The following is a 21,684-nucleotide window of genomic DNA, read 5'->3' on the forward strand; positions in this document are numbered from 1 at the left end:
CCTTTTAATAGGTTGGGCACCATATTGAACAAATTGCTAAAAACTGGTAATGAAGTCTTCTTTCATCGTACTCACTTAATGACAGTTGAAAACGACAGTGAGCCATACGTAGCATGTAGATTGATGGCCACTGCACGTGTGGCATGGAGACACGCGGCCATCAAAGAAAGACAGCGCGTGCCCCCTCGGGCTTGTCTATGTCAGTATCAATTGTGGCATCTTTCAAATGTTTGGTGCGTTTTGTGTCGTATTGTCGGGGAGCGAGCTCCTGAAGTCTCGCGTGACAACCTACCGTTTCGTGTTATTATGGAATTATACCGAGTATGGCTTGTTTTGTTTTTTAGTAATGCCGTACTCGGCAATATTCCAGCTATATGGCGTAGAACTACGTTTCCTAATATTGGCAAATAAATCCCCCCTCCGCCTTGTTGAAATTATCTATTTGGTATTGGCTTAACTCTTTGTTGATTTCAGTCTTGCTCTGTTCGCTGAATCGATATCAGGTAATGAATTATATCAAGATATCTGGGTTACAAATTGTTGAAACCACATTTTTCATTTTAGCACATTTTTGGGGAAGAAATATTTCTTAATTTCCTCTGAATAATGTCGGTACTCAATTTAAAAGAAAAACAGACATTCATTGTGAAAATTCAATCAAATTATACTTTGTGCATAATGTATTTTTCATATATACAGTATCCTCGTTAACTCGAAGTATGTATCCCAATGCCACAAATTCGAGAGCAGGGTTCAGATATTAAAAGATTTCATATTTGATAATTATTACGTGATAAAATGGGTGTCATGACATATTTTGACCATATAATGTCGTAATTGCCGCGTTTCTTTCAAACCAATACTATACACTGACAAAGAAAAGTCGTTGAACCAGCTCGATTAAAGATCAATACATTGACAGATCTCGTGCGTGCGCGCCAGTCGTCTCTCTGACCCCATTTAATGTACTAAATATGGCAAACCGTTTCCAGTCTTATAGCTACGAGTCATACAGCTTTTCAAGTTAAATGTAGATCTCTAGGTTTCCTCTGATTCAGAGTTCTTTTTGTGGTGGGCCGTTTCATTTAAATGTGGTTATACATTTCTGGTGATTCATGATAGTGTCAATCAAGTTTGTTTTCATTTATAATAGTGGCATTTTATTTATAATATTTGCGTCATAATCATCATAACCTTATAGACATCATATGATCTGTGGGCAGTGCATGGGCCTGAAAAACGTTTCCATTCAATTCGAAAAATCTGCCAAAATAGTAATTCTTTGTTATAGATTCGTCCATATTTTTCTCCAGTCGTTTAACCGACTTTTTTATTTCAGATAGATGTCAGGGTTGTTTTATAAGACGAGTGAGCACACGTGCTCGAGTTCGTCACTTTGGGTGTGCTCTTCCTTTAGCTGGTTATAACCACAGATCGTTCTACTCAGTGATCGAGACAGAAAACAGCACATCGTCATACCCCTCACTTAGTTATATACATAGTTTACTCTATATTACTACCTAAATGATTTACTCGAAAAATCATTGTGTGTGTTGTGTCGTCGAATGTGTTGTTTTAATACGTATGCATGACTATAAACATATATTCCCAATCGACGTTTCGCGCTTAAAAGTAGAAAATATAACTGAAACATATACATTTTTCAATATTTTTCTTTCTCCACGCAACCGACGTCAACTGAAGGGTGATGTGAAACACGAAATAAGAATGTTAAATCCCTGGAATGTCCTTTGTTCTGGCCACTTAAGGACTAAGTACGACAAGACTCGACAAGCAACAAGGGCAGACCTGATTACGGTGGCGCACGACGGGCTGGTATCTCGTGTGGCTGTCTGTGTCACAGGCGACTGGAGTCATGTTCCTGTCTGTGGCGAAGGATGACAAGCTTTACTTCCGTGTGTTTTTCGAACGTGTTTTTTAACGAAAACTATTTGTTTCACAATATATACGCGTAAACTGTTTATAAAAACATGGTACCTTCTACTTAGAAAATTATGATCTTTTTGTGGTAGAATATTTTATAAAAGTTTCACCACAGTTACTCATTTACTTTGTATCATGAAAACACACATATAGGGAATAAACTGGTCTAATCGGTAATAGTGGCTACCACTACTATCGTTCCCCACTTCAGAAGTACTTTCCAAACAAGACTGGTATCACCGATTTCTGGAACGAGCACCAAAATCATTTGTGCGGACATTTGGACATTTGTTTTGCGCCGTTGTTATGAAACCAGACGAGTCAAACCCGAATGTTATCGCCAAGGACTGCCTTTATGATAATCATTTTGGTTTTCTGAGATTACCTAGTGGAGTATCCCCCCAAACATCAAACAAAGTTTGACTCTGAGGTGACAAAAATTAAGGAACAAAACATTTCTTGAACACCCCTAGGTACGTGTACTGCAGTTATGTTGCGGCGGCTATTTTTCAGCCAAGGAGCTTTCGATAACACTGATACATTTTCAAAGCCGGTTTTCAAATGCATGTATATATTTCCATTCACCATCTCAAGCTTAAAAATGGTATAAGTGTATATAACGAAACAACACGATTGTACAATAAAGAAGTACCCAAAGATAGCCTAAACAAGAATTGTCAGTCCTATTACTTACACCTTCTAGACTGCCTCTCAGACAGGTCAATTTTTCTTTTGCAGGCAGTTTATTTTACAGTGTAGATATTTAGATAACCAAAATGTTGCCCAATTTCGAGCCGAAGTCTGTCACTTAGATTTAAGATTAGGGCCCTTTGCGTTCAAGTGTTTTGTTTGTATTCGTTAACGAACATGTGTCAATCAATTACGTTCCTTTCCTCACTGAAGAACAAAGCATGACTACGAACAGATGACGGTGACGTTGCAAAGATGTAAACGCCCAGCAACATGCCCGACGGTGAAATAACACTCTCCAGCTCGACCCCCTCCAGCCCATGGCTGACCCCCGCTGACCTGTCGCGTGTTTGCCCTCAGCTGGCCAAGGCCCCGTATCGGCCAGTTGGGTTGGAATAACCAACGTTTACCCTAATGGCTAATTAACGAGCGAGCAACAGGGCGTGGTAAACTTTAATACTTCCTAATAACCCGTAACGCCTTGACCGTCAAAGACATGGCTATTGGAAGGGCTAATTGGTTAAATCGCCTGTAAGGTTCCCCTGTCCTCAGTTGGTAACTTTGACCAAAGAAAACTATGCAGAAAGCGTGTAAGGTAATACAGAAACACTGACAGTTAAAGAGACCAGATCAGACAAAGACTACCTGAATTACCCTTGATCCGGAATTAGCCAACGCGACCAAACGCAACGATGTATAGAATAATGTGTCACGCATAGCTTGAGTTCAATGGACGGACGGCCTCGGTGTATGGCGACAAATAAGGACAACGTCAACGTCGCGACGGGATACCGGCTCGAGGACGTCATGGACGACACAATCCCTGCGACATCATCGGGTGGTCTGGTGTTTCATGGGAGTCGGTCCTGGACGGGAGGGAACTGCCACGGGTGGTTCGTGCCGTGTGGGTGCGTCTAGGATATTGCTATAATTTGATAAGAGAAGATTAAACCCGTTGTGGGACGTTCTGTGTACGTTAAGATGGTATCCTTAATATTTGAATGCGGATAATGTTTCAGATAAGCACGAGGTATTTTAAATGCATGCTGTGAAATATATATTGCAAAGTTAGGGAGTTGTTCTTTACAAACATCAGCTGCTTAAAATGCCTATGGAACACACATTACAATCTCAAGTTGCCCGCATAAGTATAAGAATAAACTGAGTTGTTGTTTGCTTTTTTTGCTTTTTTGTTTGTTTGTTTGGTTTTGTTTTGTTTCTGGTTTTGTTTGCAATTTGCATGAAGAGAATTGCTATAACTGAGATACATTTCCGATACCTTTAAAAGTCAATGTTCCTGACATAATGATGCACGGAAGAGTTAAACGAGTTAAATGCATTTAAGTCAATGTGTGAGACCTCCTGAGTTTAACAGCGTCATCGCGTTATGGCGTCCGACCTTTATGACGGATTTTATAAAAGTATTATCTAAGAAGAGATTTCTCGGAAGTATTTGAAGGTGGCATCACTTACAAAGGTTTCACTAAAATTGATATATTTATAATTTTGGAACTAATGATGGGTCAATTTTGATAAAAAACGAGTTTTACTAACCGAACGTGTACATCCATAAGCTTTCTGTGTCTTGGTGTGCAACACATTCAAATTGAAACTCACACAGATCGTAAGAAAACATCGATGATTGGAGATTAATTCTGGAAATTTTCTATGGAGTTGCAGGTTAAATATTGAATCAGTTAATAGATCGAGACCCGACAATCGTGATGTATCCCGCACCGACGCCGGTCATTACCAACAATCATGGTTTGGGATTGTGGAAATGACCAACGAGGAGATCCCGATGTGACGTACGTCTTAAAACCTTTCACTATCACACTTTTGGTTGTTTTGGTTTTGGAACAATTAGTGATCCGGGATTCGGTGCCCATGAGCATCGAATCCTGGCTTCAACTTTGACTACTCTAGAGAAAAATGATTTCATTACCATTCACCTATGTCAGTTCCGAGCAGGTTTCGTTGTACACCACTTTTAGCAATATTCCAGCAACGGCGGGGGGCAAGAGAAATGGACTTCACACATTGCACACATGATAGGAATCGAACCCGACTTTTCGCCGAGACGAGCTAACGCTATTCCTTACTCTGTGCTGCCTCATTTCGGAACCTCCATTTTCGCTGCACACAAAATGAAATATTTGCAGCATAACTTGACCTTTCCCATCTTTAAGAAGACTGCATTCATGAAAAGAAAAATCTGAACCCATGAAATACTTAAAACAAGCATGGAACAACAACTGTTTTTATACTTTTAATGTTTGGTCCGTTGCAGTGAGCAAAGTTTGTGCTTTGTGGGATACATAATGAATGAATGAATGAATGAATGAATGAATGTTTTTGGGTTTTTTTATTTCCACCAATGGTTTGGAGAGTTGTACATCCAGCTATGTATTCTGTATATTTTATAACAAAATATATATTTGTGGAAAGATCCTAAGCACAGAAGTATTTGAAACATACAAAAGGACACAATAAATTTTAACTCCTCAAAGGGTGATCAGTATATACAAAGCACTGCATGCTATTCTCATAAATACAGAATGCTGCCTAGGTCCCATGCACTGATGCATTTTGCAATAATGTTCATGAACTCAATCCAACTATCAAGATTTATGTCCTGTACAACCGTAGTACTTTAACTAAGGTATGTCAGGATTTAAACTCGTCTTCAGCATCCTAAAGTCTCATGTACGTGTCGAGACACACGTCATCAAACAGATGCTCGCTCAGCGCGTTCCTGCTTTCTACCAACTTGTAACAGTAGAGTAGCTGATGTTTTACAATGTCCTCACTTTTAGTCTCACATACCAGGCACAGACCAAGGTGTACGGGCAGTATACCCATCTTTATCAGAGCACATACAGGAGGGGTGGCCATGTTATGACACAGACATGGTTCCAGACACTATGAGGAAAAAGACGTGTACATATGGCACTAAATCTCTGCATATTTGGACGTTCTTAGAGTTTACTTCTCAATTCAGTATGTTCGTGATGGAATATAGCCTTCTGTACCATGGAAGTCCATACATTTTTGCATGGAAATTCCCTTTATGTCATAAAGGCACCAATGACATCTGAAAATCCACATTTGTTAGCTGCATTCAAGAGGACATGGACAATCGATCGTGTACTTTTAATCACAGTACACATATATTCCGCGAACCTCAAATACGAGATACGCTTCATAATACTAGTACTGGCTGAGCGACAGTCAGTCCAAGGAGCTTTGATTTATCTACTCTGCCTTGCACTGTCCATAGTCCTGGCACCGGCGATGTAGCAACTCGAGGGAATCGTCACTTCAGATGGTTCTAGACCCGTCTAGCAAAGTAGCGCTGAACAGTTTCCATTTCTGTCATCTTGGAGTTGCTGATATTGCTCCATGGCTCACAGGCGTAGAATGCAGAAGGAAAGATAACTCTTTGCCAGATATTGGACGATGACGCAGAGTTCACAATCCTACATTTCGGACTGAGTTTATTGCTCTTCTCGCTTAGGCACATGCACGAATTGTCCTTCCTCTTGCTTTCTCTGTATGAATGTTGGATCACGCATACAGTGTTGGATTTGATTTGCAGTCTTACATACCCGATTCTGAATATGGGTTTGTTAAGATGTTTTGTGCAATTTGTGAAGGGCGGGACTCACCTCTTACTGGCGTTGTGTGTCATTCTCCAACGGCAGGCATATTGTTAAGAGACATATTGAGTCCATGTACAGTAGTAATGACGACTGTGGTGACGTCAGCAAGTAGAACCCCCGGATGTGATTCCTGCCAATAATTAGTCAACATTTTAGTTGGTCTAGCTCCGAAATTCTGTTAAATCGATATATCCGTTTCGACAGGTCATATAGTGATGATATTTCACAGGACTGACCATTCGACACGCACAACCATTTGACAAGCAGTGTTCGAAATAATGTCGTAAGTCTACAGAACATTCTATAGAAGCGACTGCCGTTACTCTAGAACAAGTGTAAGGGGATTGCAGGAAGACGATCTGGTTTCCCCAGCCGTGATGTTCATTGTATGTTTCGTAAACTCACTCACTCAAAAGGAGGACTAGCAAACCGACACCGGGAAGCAAAGGCGGTCGTCCCATTAGTGTCAAGTATTTCGTCAGGATTAATTTACAGTAATTTAGTAGCGTTATCCTCAAAACAAGCTTCTGTTAGGGTCGAGATCGTTGACCCATAGCATTGCGACGTTCGTTTGGAGTCAATATAGTGTTATTTGGGCTCATTTGTCCACCACGTCTGTGCTAATTTTGCAAATGACGCGATATGACACCACAATTCTTTATAAACAGCAAGTATTGAGAATGGAACTGGACCCCCAAGGGATGTAAGATGACTCTCCCGCTGCCCTATTCAACAGCCGCCTCAACGTGTCAGCCTTAATACCTGAGGTCGCTATGTCAGCGTTGTGTGGTGTATATCTACTGTTTGTGGCTAGGTGCTTGGTTACTATTCAAATTCTACTTGTTTTGCAAGGATGTCTACACAATGCCTTATTGAGATTAAAAATTTGTGCCCACTTGTACAAGTGTTTACAAACAACCTAGGATGTGAATGTGCGCGTGAAGTTCATCTGTCAAATGTATATTTAAAAAAAGTTAATTTTCCTATTTTTGCGCTAAAATATTTTTGACATTTAGTACGATTAAGTACTCAAGTGTGGCGATAATGAGTGGGAATGGCCATTCCATCGACCTACAAAAGATTATCAGACTGCGAGCAAGATGTGAATTTACTTTACAGTATAATCCTTATCTAAAACCAGTGTGCGTTAAGACTTGCTCATGTTAAAATATGTAACAGTTAAAAATTATCAATTCAACATATTTTAGTCTAATCTCTGCATATTGTTATATTGTAATGCCTACAAAAACAAATGAATGAGTGAGTGTAGTTTCAGCAATATTTCAGCTATGTGGCTGAGGTCTGCAAATAACTGAGTCCAGACGATCCCGTGATCAACAGCATGAGCATCGATCTGTGCAATTGGGAACCGATGATATGTGTCAACCAAGTCAGCGAGCCTGACCACCCGATCCCCTTCACCGACTCTTACGACAAGCATGGGTCGCCGCAGACAAATGGCTGACTTGAATGATGTCACATTTTCATTCCAATGAACAAATCCGAACGGATCATTTTTAAGTGTCGTCTTATTTAATTCTCTGATACCTTTTTTTCTGACCGTACTAAATGATGAAGGTCCGTTTTGTCAACAAGTGTAAGCATAGCGTGGTCAGAAACAGCAATAAGTCAGCAATGGCTGAGGGAATTGATACGAGGAATTTGATATAAATTTGGTCTATTTTGTTATTAACGGTTGGGAATAGAGAAAACAATATTGGGAATACAGAAAACAAGGTTTGTTCACATGTTGGTTTGCTGCTATACTTAACAGCAAAACAAACGCAAGTTTAAAGAATGAAATCTTATAAAAGTAAGCCTTCATTGTTAGTGCCTTCTATCTGAAAGCCTGACAAAAAACAGAGCTGAGTTTCTTTTGCTGTTCAGTATATATTTTTTTCTTTCTACTCTTGTACCGAAGACCCGTGAAGACAACCCATGCTTGTCGTAAGGTGGTACTAAATTGGTTACACTCGTGGAAATGGTTGACACATACCCGCGTATTCGCTTTCCGAAGGTCGATGCTTATACTGATGATCACTGGATTGTCTGGTACAGACGCGACTGTTAACAGACCACGCTCTATTGCTGAAAATGGCTCGTCGGCGTGAAAAGCAAACGCTTAGCCTAGCGTTAGCGCCCCACACCGGAGACCCGGGTTCGATTCCACACATGGTTACAACGTGTGAAGCCCATTTCCGGTATCCCCCGCCGTGATATTGCTGGAATATTGCTGCTATAAGTAGCATTAAACCATACTCACTTACTTGCTGTCACCTGCCGTGATATTGCTGGAATAATGCAGCATAGACCTCACTCACTCAGTTATTGTTTCATTATTGAGAGCAAATTATCTAATTTCACATCCTACATTATTAACCAAGGGTTGTATAGCCTTACTATAGGTATGTGTGAACAGATACGATAAGTTTCATAGCGATAATTTGATATGAAAATGTTAATTTTCTCATGACTGGGTCAAACAGCGACCTAACCCAGGTTAGCTCTTTCGGTTACGAATAACATTAACCGGGGCTGCTACCTCACACATCAATCAATATTCTAATCACCAAATAACGGACCAAACAAAAACGTTTTATTTGATAGGTAAAAAAATATAAAACAGCCCAGCACAACTGCATTTTGAAAAATAGATATTTTGAAAAAGATTCTTTAGCATAACAATGCATAAGGAATGTGAATACATTTTGTCTGTAACCTCTTTGCTGCTGAATCTTTGTGTTAATGTAATTATTATAAACATGAATACTTTTCAAAATAGCCCCTTAAAACGTATTCTCAGCTTAATGATACTTTTGCATTGAATTTTTCAAAAAGTCAACAATCATATTTCGTGTGTTCGTTTAATAGAATCTTACTGTCAGGGTTAGCTAATGGGCAAGAACTCTCTACATAAGGCCATACTCGCAAAAAAATCACGATCTTCACCCAGTCTACAATGGACCCGTTCAACCGTTTATGTTTTAACATTGTATGAATGGAGCTCCAAACGATCGCCAGTTCCCCTCTTACATCTCTGCTCAAGCGTCCCAATTGAACTCAAGGGTACATTTAATTTTTATTGAATTGTTGCTAAAACCAGTCGCTTGAAAATGCTGGTGTTAATACGATATGTATTAAGAAAGTGGGCCCAGTGGCGTGGAACCTTCTAAATGACACCCAGTACTTAATACGACTTTTTTTGTTTGCTAAATAGTTTCAAATTTGAAACTAAACTTAATGCCTGAAGTTTCCGCTAGTCCGGCCCTCCCCATACTCACCCGATGAAAAGCTGTCATACTGCAATGGGGCCACCTTCAGAAACTGTCATAGAAAAGGTTGTTTATATTTCAATATTAAATCCTTTTGGCAGATAAGGCCAGCAAAAAATCAAGTACGTGTGCTTTGAGTCCTGTTTGTTTAGCTTGTTTCCTTTATTGTCTTTGTCATTTTTTCGATGATGAGTGATTAAGAAACCCGACACATGTACGCATGTGGAATTTTACTATTGATGAAGGAAATCGACCAGGATCCCCTATTGTGAATTCTGTTTTTATTTTGTGATACAACACATGATTAGTATCGGTATATGTATGTTTTATAATATATTGGACAAAATGAGTTAGGGATACTGGTATTTTTATGACTGATATTTTATCAGTATGTCAATGAATAAATACATCATTATTCATATTTTCAAAATTTACAAATATCCCTAACTATTTTTGGCCAGTATATTTGATTGCTTACGCAACAAGGTCAGAATAATGACGACGACCTGTCAATAATCGATTTTGGATCAAACTCACCCGTGTTTTCATGTGATGCATAATGGTGGGAAAGGTATTCACATGTAACATACCAGTATGTCCAGGGGAAGGGTACTCACATGATCTGGGGGACAGGTACACACACGTAACTACCATAGTGTGTCTGCAGGACAGGTACTCAGATATAACTGCCCTGGTGTATTTGGGGCATAGGTAATCAAATGTAATTGTCATGGTGTGTTTCAGGGAAAGACACTCAGATATCACTGCTTTGGTGTGTCTGGGCGACAGGTACATTTACATCTAAGTAAATGCCATGGCATGGTGTGTCTGGGGGAAATGTTCTCATACGTAATTGCCGACGTGTGTCTTGAGGAAAATTAGTCTCATGCAACTGTCGTGGTGTGACTCTGGAACAGATACTCACATGTATAGTGTGTCGTGGGGAAAGGTACTCACATATAGATTGTTTTTGGTTTTGCTTTCTGGAGGCAAGGTTCTAACTGCAATGATGTGTCTGGAGGAAAGGTACTCACATGTAACTGCCCTGGAGTGTCTCGGGAGGAAAATACTCTCACATATCACTTCTTTGGTGAGTCTGATCAACAGGTACTCAAATGAAAGTAACTGCAATGACGTGTCTCTGGGAAAGGTTCTCGTACTTAATTGCCGAGGTGTGTCTTATGTAATTGTCGAGGTGTGTCTTGAGGAAATCTATTCTACTGCAACTGTCGCGGTGTGTCTCAGGAACAGATACTCACATGTAGCAGCTTTGATGTGTCTGGGGGTCAGGCACTCACATGTAACTGTTGTGGTGTCTCGGGAACAGATACTCACATGTTGCTGTTTTGGTGTGTCTAGATAAAAAGGTATTCACATATAACTGACAAGATGTGTCCAGGGGACAGGTACTCGCATGTACCTAGATGGATGTTTTTGGAGGACGGGTTCTCACGTGTAACTACACTGGTGTGTCTGGATGAAAGGTGCTCAGATGTAACTGGACAGGTACTCACATGTAACCGACAAGGTGTCTCGAAGGAAAATTTACTCACATGTAACTAGATTGGTGTGTTTCAGGAGGAAAGGTTCCCAAATGTAACTGCAATGTTTGTTTGGAAGAACGGTATTCACATGTAACTGCCATGACATGTCTGGAGAAAAGTATTCACATGTAAGTTCAACGATGTGTCTGGAGGAACGGCACTCACATGTAACTTCCCCAGTGTATGTGGATGAAAGGTACTTTAAGAAGCTCTGGAAAAGTACTCACAGGTAAGTAGATTGGAGTTCCTGGAGGAATGATACTGCTAGTGCCATGGTGTGTCTGGGGCACAGGTACTCACATGTAACTGACAAGGCGTGTCCAGGGAAAATTTACTCACATGTAACTAGGATGGTGTTTCTAGAGGAAAGGTGCTCAGATATAAGTAGATTTATGTGTCGGTGGAAAGGTTCTCACATGTAACTGCCATGTTGTGTCTGGGGGACAGGTACTCACATGTAACTGCCGTGGTTTGTCTGGGGCACCTATACTTACATGTCAGTGCCATGTTGTGTTTGGGGAAAGATACTCACATGTAACTGCCATGGTGTGTTGCGTGTTATCATGCTTTCATGTAACTTGGGGAAAGATACTCACATGCAACTGCCATGGTGTGTTGCGTAGTATCATGCTTTCATGTAACTGGGGGAAAGATACTCACATGCAACTGCCATGGTGTGTTGCGTGGTATCATGCTTTCATGTAACTGGGGGAAAGATACTCACGTGTAACTGCCATGGTGTATTGCGTGGTATCATGCTTCCATGTAACTGGGGGAAAGATACTCACATGTAAGTAACTGCCATTATGTGTCTGGAGAAGATATACTCTCATGGAACTACCAGAATGTGTCTTGGAGAAATGTACTCACGTGTAACTGCCATGGGGTGTCTCAACTCGAGTTGGTAACAATCATTATAATAATGCATTTATGTGGTTTTAAATGTAATTGTTTTCTTTTAGCTTCACACAACAATGGACGGCATGTCGAACCGAACCTTAAAATCATTTTAAAAAGTCTTCAGTTGTATTGAGAAAACAAATTTACTATAAGACTTTTTTGTCCGTTTTACTTGTGTGTTCCTAATACAAGTACATGAGATATGAAAAACTTCCTAATCTCTCAGAAATCAATAGTACAATTTGCAAATAACAATTCATAATTTATTACTGTGTTAACATAATTGCAGTTGTGGGTAGCTCTGAACAAAACAAATTACTCTAGTAGTTTAAGGACATCAGCAGGGGAGTCAATGACTGTCTGAGACTTCAAGGTTCGCTGTTTGTCATACCTGGTCACGTTTAATCATAGTTGTACCAGCAATGGTTCGTAATGAATCCATAATACGATTTAAACCAGCAATAACTCCTTGCCACAAATCGATCTTATTGATAGTGTATTATAGCGAATTCGGCGATCCGAACATTTTCAGGTGTGGGAACTATTCCAACAACACGTGACATATTGTACCTGCGTGACGTCAGTCCTTTCTGCACCCTGCCCTTCCCCATCAAGAGGAGCTGAAGGACGCAAGGAGCGTGTCCCCAACCTCGAACACAGCCCAACACGTGAGAGTGTTGACTGAGCATAGTGCATTTTTGTCAAAAGTGCATTTAAATTTATGTTTGTAAAAGACATGGTCGTTAAGATCTGTTCCGCTTGGCTTATTCCAGGAGTTAGAGCGACATAATACAAATCAAAAGTTCTTGCTGGAGCCTTAATGATGAGGGTCTGACGGTCAATTGTGGAAGAAACTGCAATGTAACACACGCTTTTGGTTTCATCTTTATGACGTGAATGTCCACTCCATGAAAGAAAGGTCGTCTGTTTGAGACGATCACGCTTCACTGAATCTCTGTTTGCAGATTTAGTATCTATTTATTGAAAGTCTTTATGGCTTCTGCGCATGGCGCCGAAGCGTTTGCGGTAAAAACAGATGTCGCAATAGTCGGAGTGGCATGGTAATAGTAAATAAAGCTGAACGGTCCCTGTGTAATTTACTTAAGAACATTCAGGTCGTAAAATGGACTCCCCAGCATTCGGGTCATTTGCTGTTTAATTGTAGCTCGTGAAGACACATCTGAAGTGTATGACATTCTGCTATAATAATTCCCGTCTACCCCTAATTTTGATCGTCACCTGTGATCCGCTGGATTTTTGTAAAAAAACGGTAAAACTCTATGAATTCATTGTTTATATATTTTGTTTGTTTATACATTCTCGTGTAAGTCTACATGACTTCGTGTTTTGTCTCCTGTTTTTAAAAGAACCGTCGTTATCTTAGACAGCACTTTATCAACTCAAAGTAGGTATATAATATTCTATTCCTCAGTCCTTACAATTACGATAATATTTATCATTTCATAATCCCTCTGACAGACTTTCAATCAATCCTGGCTTTATCTACGAGTCATATTTCAAAAAGATATATAAACACGTAAATGTCATAACATTTACAGGTATTTAGAAAATGAACAAAATTCCAGTGAATTGCTTTCTCCATTCATGGATTCTGAGTTACCTCTTGGCTTTTCATCGGGCGTACGGGTAGTGATGAAGCCTTGTGGTTGAAGCGCCCGCTCGTCACACTGAAGACTGGTTCGATTCCAAACATGAGTACAATGTGTTTAGCCTATTTCTGGTATCCCCAGCCGTGATATTGCTGGAATATAGCCAAAAGAGGCGTAAACCAATGCTCGCTCCTTCGCGTATCGGGTGTATAGATGAAGCGGTCCTGAAATGCGGTGTACATACTGTCAAAGGGGTGTGAGCCATGTTATTGCTTGTCACAGAAATCACAACAACTTAACACTCTCGCGACATCCCAGTGTCTTCTGGGTACGGGTAAGTAGATCATTTACTACAAAGTAAAATATATGTGAAATGATACCTATGGGTATATTTTTTAATTATTATTTAATTTCGTCCACTGTGATGTTCTGGTTCTTAGCCATCCTTGATTACTATTATAATAGTATTTCTTTGCTGGATATATACCCTGCTTGCATTCGCTGCAACTGTTCAGAGGTAGATCCGATTAAGATATTCGACTGACCCGGATATAGCAGTCCTTTACATTACCTCATGATCGGCAGAAATTCTGTGTCAGGCGTTTGTTCAGACGCTGAGATTAAGGTGAAACTGATGATGATGATGATGATGATGATGATGATGATGATGATGATGATGATGACTAGTAATGGCTTAAACGTTAAACACACGTCACCTTTTTGCTCTACAGTGAGACAGAAGGTAGTACGTCAATTTCTGTTTGTTCGATTCAGTTCACCAAGGTTACTTATTTACATTATTAAACGGTAGTATATCATGCACACTCAAGGGTCGGGCTCGGTTCCAGACATCGTCACAATGCAAGTTGCCCATTCGTACTCTACTGCTTGTGATATGACTTCAATCAAATTTTGTTTTTACTCAAAGGACGCCACCCCCCTCTCTCACCTTATCCTGACCCCCACGACTCTACCCTGACCCCATCTCACCCCACCTCACCGTCGTGGAGAAGATGAACCTATAAACTGTCCAGTGTCATTTCCTCTAACATCTGGTGTAGGCCCATATTTGATTCCCCCTGTCACCTAAGCGCCACTTATGTCGGACACTTCATGCCAGCGCAAAGCCGCACCATGCCAAACGGAGACACGGGTAATATTATGTTCATATTATCAGTATCAGTTTATTCACAGGGATGCTCTAGAACCTTAGGGTTTTGTTTTTCTTTAATATCGTGACAGATTAGGGCTTTGTTTATGAGGGAGACCCAGCGATATGATATCAGGGATCTGATCTATGCTAATTGAAACGCCATGACAGTAGACGGGTCAACCTTACAACGGGTAGCCCCCTATTCAATTTGTGAATATGAAATTAGTATTTCAGTACTTAAGGTTTCACACAAAAACCATTATTAGTTTCTAAATATAAGCACAGTTGACAGTCGACAATCTGGAAAGTTTTAAAATACGATGCTGTTCTGAATCTTTTGACATCCATGTGTACTATGCATCTGTTGAAGCACTATTTTTAGTATTATTGTGTTTCCTAAAATCAGAAATATAGATCATTTAATTGCATCAACACTCAATAATGATCACAAGGGACATATATGACATAGAAAAAAAATTAAAAGAATACAAACTGTTGATATATTTCTGATTAGATAAAAACTATATAGACATTAGTGTTTGTTGATGGTTACAAAATTACAAATAAAGGACACAAATATTGATCTTTAACGGTGATTTATTTGATACCAGTATGTCAAACGCGTGGTTGTGTTTTGGAACTCACTGTTTTCCAAATTGTTTCAGTAGCATCTGTAATTTTGATTACATTTCATTTTCAATTATTCCGAGTACGCTTTCTTTTGCTTCCCCGGGTATCGGTTGATACTTGTTTCGTTTGTTTTGTTACCTCGATAATAAAATATCTTAATTGTACCAAATGTAAAACAAACTCACCCAACAGTTACAAATTTGACAGGTACAAATTGGTTTCAGATGTTTTATTATATCATTTTACATATTTTTTAAGTGACAGAACATAGATGAAATACATCTTACTATCATTGCCTCTCTTCAATCGGAGTCCCACTCTGAATGCTCGGATTGTTCCCGCTGAGTCTTACGGGGTGAGAATGTTCCGAACAAGGCTCTATTGGTGGTGCAAAGTTTACGTAAGACAACGATTTTTATATAATGGTGGTGTAAAGTTTACCAAAGATATCAAAGTTGGTGTTATATATCTGTGGACTTAAAATGTAGTTATTGCATCATTTATATGTGTAAACTGAAAGTATTCAAACGCCATAAACCATCTTCAGTGACATCTGCTTGCTGTCATTGAGCTAAATGCTTTCCGTTTTAACACGTACTAAAATATATAGAATTCAAATACATATACAAATAAAAGAATTAAAAATAATCAAGTTAATCATCAAATGTTTAACAATGATGTGTGCTTGTTTGTTTGTTGTAAGTTTTTTGTTTCTGTTTTTCTCCTTTCCTTTTCTCTTTTCTTTTTTACTTTGTCTTTTGCTAGATGTTAAGATGATAGAAATAAATATGTGTTAAATTTGTTAAATCAAAATGACCATTTCAGCTAAAATCAACTTCCCAGTGCCATTATGTCGGGAAATACTAGAGAGAATCTTGTTTCTAAAATAATTAAATGTCTGTCCTGTTTGAGGAACGCCTGCTGTCTCATGACATTCAGTAATCTAGCTTCGTTATGATTCGGGTTTTGGCTTTTTTGTTTGTATGTTTTAGTTTTTGTTGTTTTTTGTTTTTATTGATTTTTTTTGTTTGTTTGTTTGTTTGTTTTTTGTTGTTGTTTTTTTTTTGTGTGTGTGTTTCTTTGAATCCCCCTTTTGTTCTTTTTTTTGCTGCAGTTGTCCGTATTTATTTTGGACGGGGTGGGGGTGGGCCTTGTTTAACACAGCACTCAGCAATATTGCAGCTATATGTAATTAATGGAGTCTGAACCAGACATTCCACTGATCAACATCATGAACAGTGAGCATACGCTGACATATGTCAACCATGTCAGCGGACCTGACCACCCGATCCCATCCTTAAGTCGCCTCTTGCAACAAGTATCGGTTGCTTGAGGCCAATTCTAACCCAGATTTTTTCGATGGTATGCTTTTTCTATTTCTATTAGTAAGTGTTTTGATTTTAATCAAGAATAACTATGACATAGAATCATTATGAAAATGAACTGACAAAAAAAGCCTAACTCACTTTCAGTACATTATTAACGAGTCCAAAGCAGAAAACTGGATCCCATCCCGCATTGTACCGGTGGGCAAAGGGGGGTAACTCTAAATCCGCTCAGTAAAGAAATTGTTTTGGTAAACAATAGGTTTGAAAACGCATTATAAAAGCGTTGTTTATTTACATACAGACTAAGTTGTAAGAGAATGCCTCTGTCGCTCCATAAAAACAAGGAATTTACAAAGTATTAAAACTGTTTTCTCTGCGTTGTCGTTGTCGTTGTCGCACAACGTTATAGGCCTTAACCGTTAGCTCTCATAGGGCGCTTTAAAATGATGTGCAGCTGTATTGCGTCAAACCAGCTCCCTCACTCACTCTCCTTTTCAAAATTCATCAAATTAAAAATGCTAAATTTCTGATGATTTGTTTTAATCCCACTATCTTTCAGCTAGCAGATACAACTTTTAACAAAAACAATTCCCTTTAAAAAGTACCATTAAACAACACATTTGTCAGCATATTTCGAATCCTAAAGTGATATTTCTATTGTCACATACAGGCAACTTTGAAGTCCTAAAAATCAATTTGGAGAGCAGTGCATAGACGTCAACGACCAGAGAAACTGAAAGGCCACTTGAACATTGAACAACTGTATACGTGAAATGTTGCCGCACCCTTGTTCACAAAGAATTGCTGCAAGACGAAGAAACAGCACTCACAATGTCACGGTGCGGCGGCGAGACTTCTGTATGGCTTGGGTGTTTGGTAGCAAGTTTCATAGGCATTCGGAACATACCCGTTGATATTTCTCAGGGCTCTGTGTTAAGGGTAAAGGTTTGTTTAAAAACTACCGGGTATTGAACAAAAGTTTTTGTTCACTCATATTCTTTCATAGCGATATTTCGACGTTTGTGTAAAACTAACTGTGGAAGTGTTTAACTGTAAAAAAGCAACAGTTACTACAACTGCTATTGCAATCACCACGACTACTTCTACTACAACTACTAATACTGCTTCTACTACTACTACTACTATTATTACTACTACTACTACTGCTGCTGCTTCAACAACAACAACAACTACTACTACTACTGCTGCTGCTGCTGCTTCAACAACAACTACTACTACTACTACTGCTGCTGCTGCTGCTTCAACAACAACAACTACTACTACTACTTCTGCTACTGCTGCTTCAACAACAACAACTACTACTACTACTACTGCTACTGCTGCTGCTTCAACAACAACAATACTACTACTACTACTACCACTACTACTGCCACTGCTGCTGCTTCAACAACAACAACAACAACTACTACTACTACTGCTACTGCTGCTGCTACAACAACAACAATACTACTACTACTGCTACTGTTGTTGCTGCTGCTATTACTACTACTGCTACTTCTACTACTACTGCTACTGCTACTAGTACTACTGCTACTTCTACTACTGCTGCTGCTACTGCTACTACTACTACTGCCACTTCTACTACTACTACTGCTACTAGTACTACAGTTGTTGCTGATGCTATTACTACTACTGCTGCTACTTCTACTTCTGCTGCTGCTGTTTTACTACTACTACCAGCGCTGACACCAGCAGCACCACGAATAGTTTTACCAATGATAAAAACAACAGTATTAATAATAGTGGAAATAAGCGTACAACTAATGTCACTACTACCACTACAACTGCCGCAACCACTACCACTACCACCACAACTGCCGCTACCACTACCACTACCACTGCTACTGCCATCACTTCTGCAACTATAGCTACAGCAATTGTGTCAACGATTCCACTTTTTGTTAAATTTATTTTGTATACACATATACATATATCTTAACAGAGAGGGTATACATACATACACAAGTCTTAAATCGACGCAAGAGTTGCATTTCTTAATCCTGGTGAAAATATTTATTGCTATCAGTTTGTCAATGCGATATCCGAGTCCTGGGTTTCAAATGAGTGGTAAACATGTGCGATCTGTGTGTGCCACATGGCTTTTTCATCTAGCATGCAGTTGATATGTGACAGTCATTAAATTCTGTAACCAAAAACCTACGGTTGAGTATCAAGCACGTTCAGTTGAGTAACATAATGCCCCGTAAAAACAATACTGCACACGCATGTGATCGTAGTTATGCGTCGTGCCTATATTTTCATACATTCTGAATTTCAGTGTAACATTGGGAAACATGTTTATATCACCGATACCTGAAAAAAAAAACATTACTAACTAAATAAGTTACACCCTTGTATATGGAGACAAGTGCCTGTTCATTATATGGTTCGTTTGTTTCTTTCTTTCTTCATAACACACACAGCATTGTTCAAGCAATATGGCTGCTTTCTGTAAATAATGAGTATCGATGGACCAGAGAATCTAGTGGTTGACATCATGAGCTGCGATCTACAATACTGAGATGCAATGGCATGTGTCAACTTCTGCTTCTGCAACCAGCACCTACACCAGCACCAACGCCGGCGCCGGCACCGGCACCGGCACCGGCACCAGCACCAGCACCAGTACCAGTACCAGCACCGTCACCGTCACCGTCACCGCCACCGTCACCAGCACCAGCACCAGCACCAGCACAGACACCAGCACCAGCACCGTCACCGTCACCGTCACCGTCACCGTCACCGTCACCGTCACCGTCACCAGCACCGTCACCGTCACCAGCACCAGCACCAGCACCAGCACCAGCACCAGCACCAGCACCAGTACCAGTACCGTCACCGTCACCGTCACCGTCACCGTCACCGTCACCGTCACCAGCACCAGCACCAGCACCGGCACCAGCACCAGCACCAGTACCAGCACCGTCACCGTCACCGTCACCGTCACCGTCACCAGCACCAGCACCAGCACAGACACCAGCACCAGCACCAGTACCAGCACCGTCACCGTCACCGTCACCGTCACCGTCACCAGCACCAGCACCAGCACAGACACCAGCACCGTCACCGTCACCGTCACCGTCACCGTCACCAGCACCAGCACCAGCACCAGCACCAGCACCAGCACCAGCAACGTCACCGTCACCGTCACCGTCACCGTCACCAGCACCAGCACCAGCACCAGCACCGTCACCGTCACCGTCACCGTCACCAGCACCAGCACCGTCACCAGCACCAGCACCAGCACCAGCACCAGCACCGGCACCGGCACCGGCACCGGCACCGGCACCGGCGTCAGCACCAGCACCGGCACAGACACCAGCACCAGCACCAACACCGGCATCGTCGCCAGCACCGGCACATTCGCATTTATTGTATCTGTGCGAGTCCCTTATTCGGCTTAGAATCACCCGGCTAATGTTTTCCTTCGTTTGTCAGTGTCCTGGGCGAGTTGTTGGTTTCCCCAAACCCTTTGGTGTTGTCGGCTCACATTAAGATGATAAGCCGACATGTATTATAACACTTACATGGAGCATGTCAACGAAAGAACTGCAGCGAGAGTATATAGCTTATAGAAAAATAACTACATACATTTATATATACTAAACAGCCAAAGAATCGTTAGTTTCGAAAAAATGAAATCTACCAAAAGTAAGCGTTCATGTTTATGTCTTCTATTAAAAATCTTGCTTTTCTTTTATTGTTCAGTATACATGCAAAATGATAAAACCACAATAACTCAGTTTCATGTATGCTGAGCCTTTGGCGTGAGTAAGTGAGCTGGGTTTCTCGCTGCATTTAGCAATATTTCAGCAATATTACCACGGGGAACAACAGAAATGGGCTTCACACATTGTACCTATGTGGGGAATCGAACCCGGGTTTTCGGCGTGACGAGCGAACGTTTTAACTACTATTCTACCCCCATTGAACAGATGGCATTGATTTCATGTCAATGAATGCCTTAGATAACTGCTGAAGAATTAGATGGTCACAAATAATGGGTAATGAGGCTTCCGAACATGTCCCACAGAAACAGCCACCCTGGACTTGATAAACGACCTTCGATAGACTACACAGTGACAATATATAGTGAGTGAATGAGTTAAGTTTTACGCGGCTTTTAGCGATATTCCATCAAATGTAGAATGAAGTAGTTGAGAACAAATGAATACATGATACGATTTATGAGTAACAACTTCATTTAATACTTTATGAAAGTATTTCAAAGCTATTTCTGGCTCCTTCATCGGGTATCAATGATACAAAGTTTGTATTACACATTCTTTGTTAAACATATTTTCTTTGCAGTGTTTCATGCATATATATCTGCCCAATACTCATTACCGTTCACCTGATGAAGGAGCTAGCCAACGCTCGGAAACGTCGTGTTATTCACAATACAGAAGTTGACATCCATATATGTTGCTCTTTCTCATACAAAGTAGCAAATTGTTGTTATTAGACAGTCTATTTCACATTCTGTACCTTACGTTGAAAATCAATTTGTCACAATATGACTTCATGGTGGATTTTTAAAAGAAGTGTGTTTTCATATGCAAAAATAGTAGGTTTAGTTTTAGTCTTTATTTATTTCTAGGCATAGTAGATGAAAGGTAGCTGTGATATTTTCTTCTCTTTCTAAACGGTTGCCTTTCACTTCACCACCGACTCTGACCAGGGTCACCGTCGAGATGTCCTCCGACGAGGGGACAGGACGTGCCGGACGTTTCGGACACAGTCCATCTAATCCGTTAATTAGATAGGTGACCATTTACGGTATCCTCAGGTTAGAATCATTGGCTCTGTGCAAAGTTTACGACCAGCCCAATATGACAGTCATGACGCTGAATATTTGGCATGTTTAACAGGGAGGGTTTAAACTGAAACTTGTCGTGTCGTGCGACCTTAAACAGAAGGATTAGCTACC

At 40.3% G+C, this 21,684-nt stretch overlaps 1 protein-coding gene across 1 annotated transcript; it reads left to right on the top strand.

Moving 5' to 3' along the window:
- The first annotated feature begins 2,907 nt into the window (after window positions 1–2,907).
- On the top strand, window positions 2,908–21,679 carry LOC137283863 (putative per-hexamer repeat protein 5). The gene is made up of 3 exons (XM_067815541.1): window positions 2,908–3,023; window positions 19,315–19,912; window positions 21,626–21,679. The coding sequence occupies exons 1-3, from the start codon at window positions 2,908–2,910 to the stop codon at window positions 21,677–21,679; spliced, it is 768 nt and encodes a 255-aa protein (XP_067671642.1).
- Window positions 21,680–21,684: the final 5 nt, after the last annotated feature.

The sequence above is a fragment of the Haliotis asinina genome, chromosome 5 (genome assembly GCF_037392515.1).
Source record: "Haliotis asinina isolate JCU_RB_2024 chromosome 5, JCU_Hal_asi_v2, whole genome shotgun sequence".
NCBI classification, from domain to species: Eukaryota; Metazoa; Mollusca; class Gastropoda; order Lepetellida; family Haliotidae; genus Haliotis; species Haliotis asinina.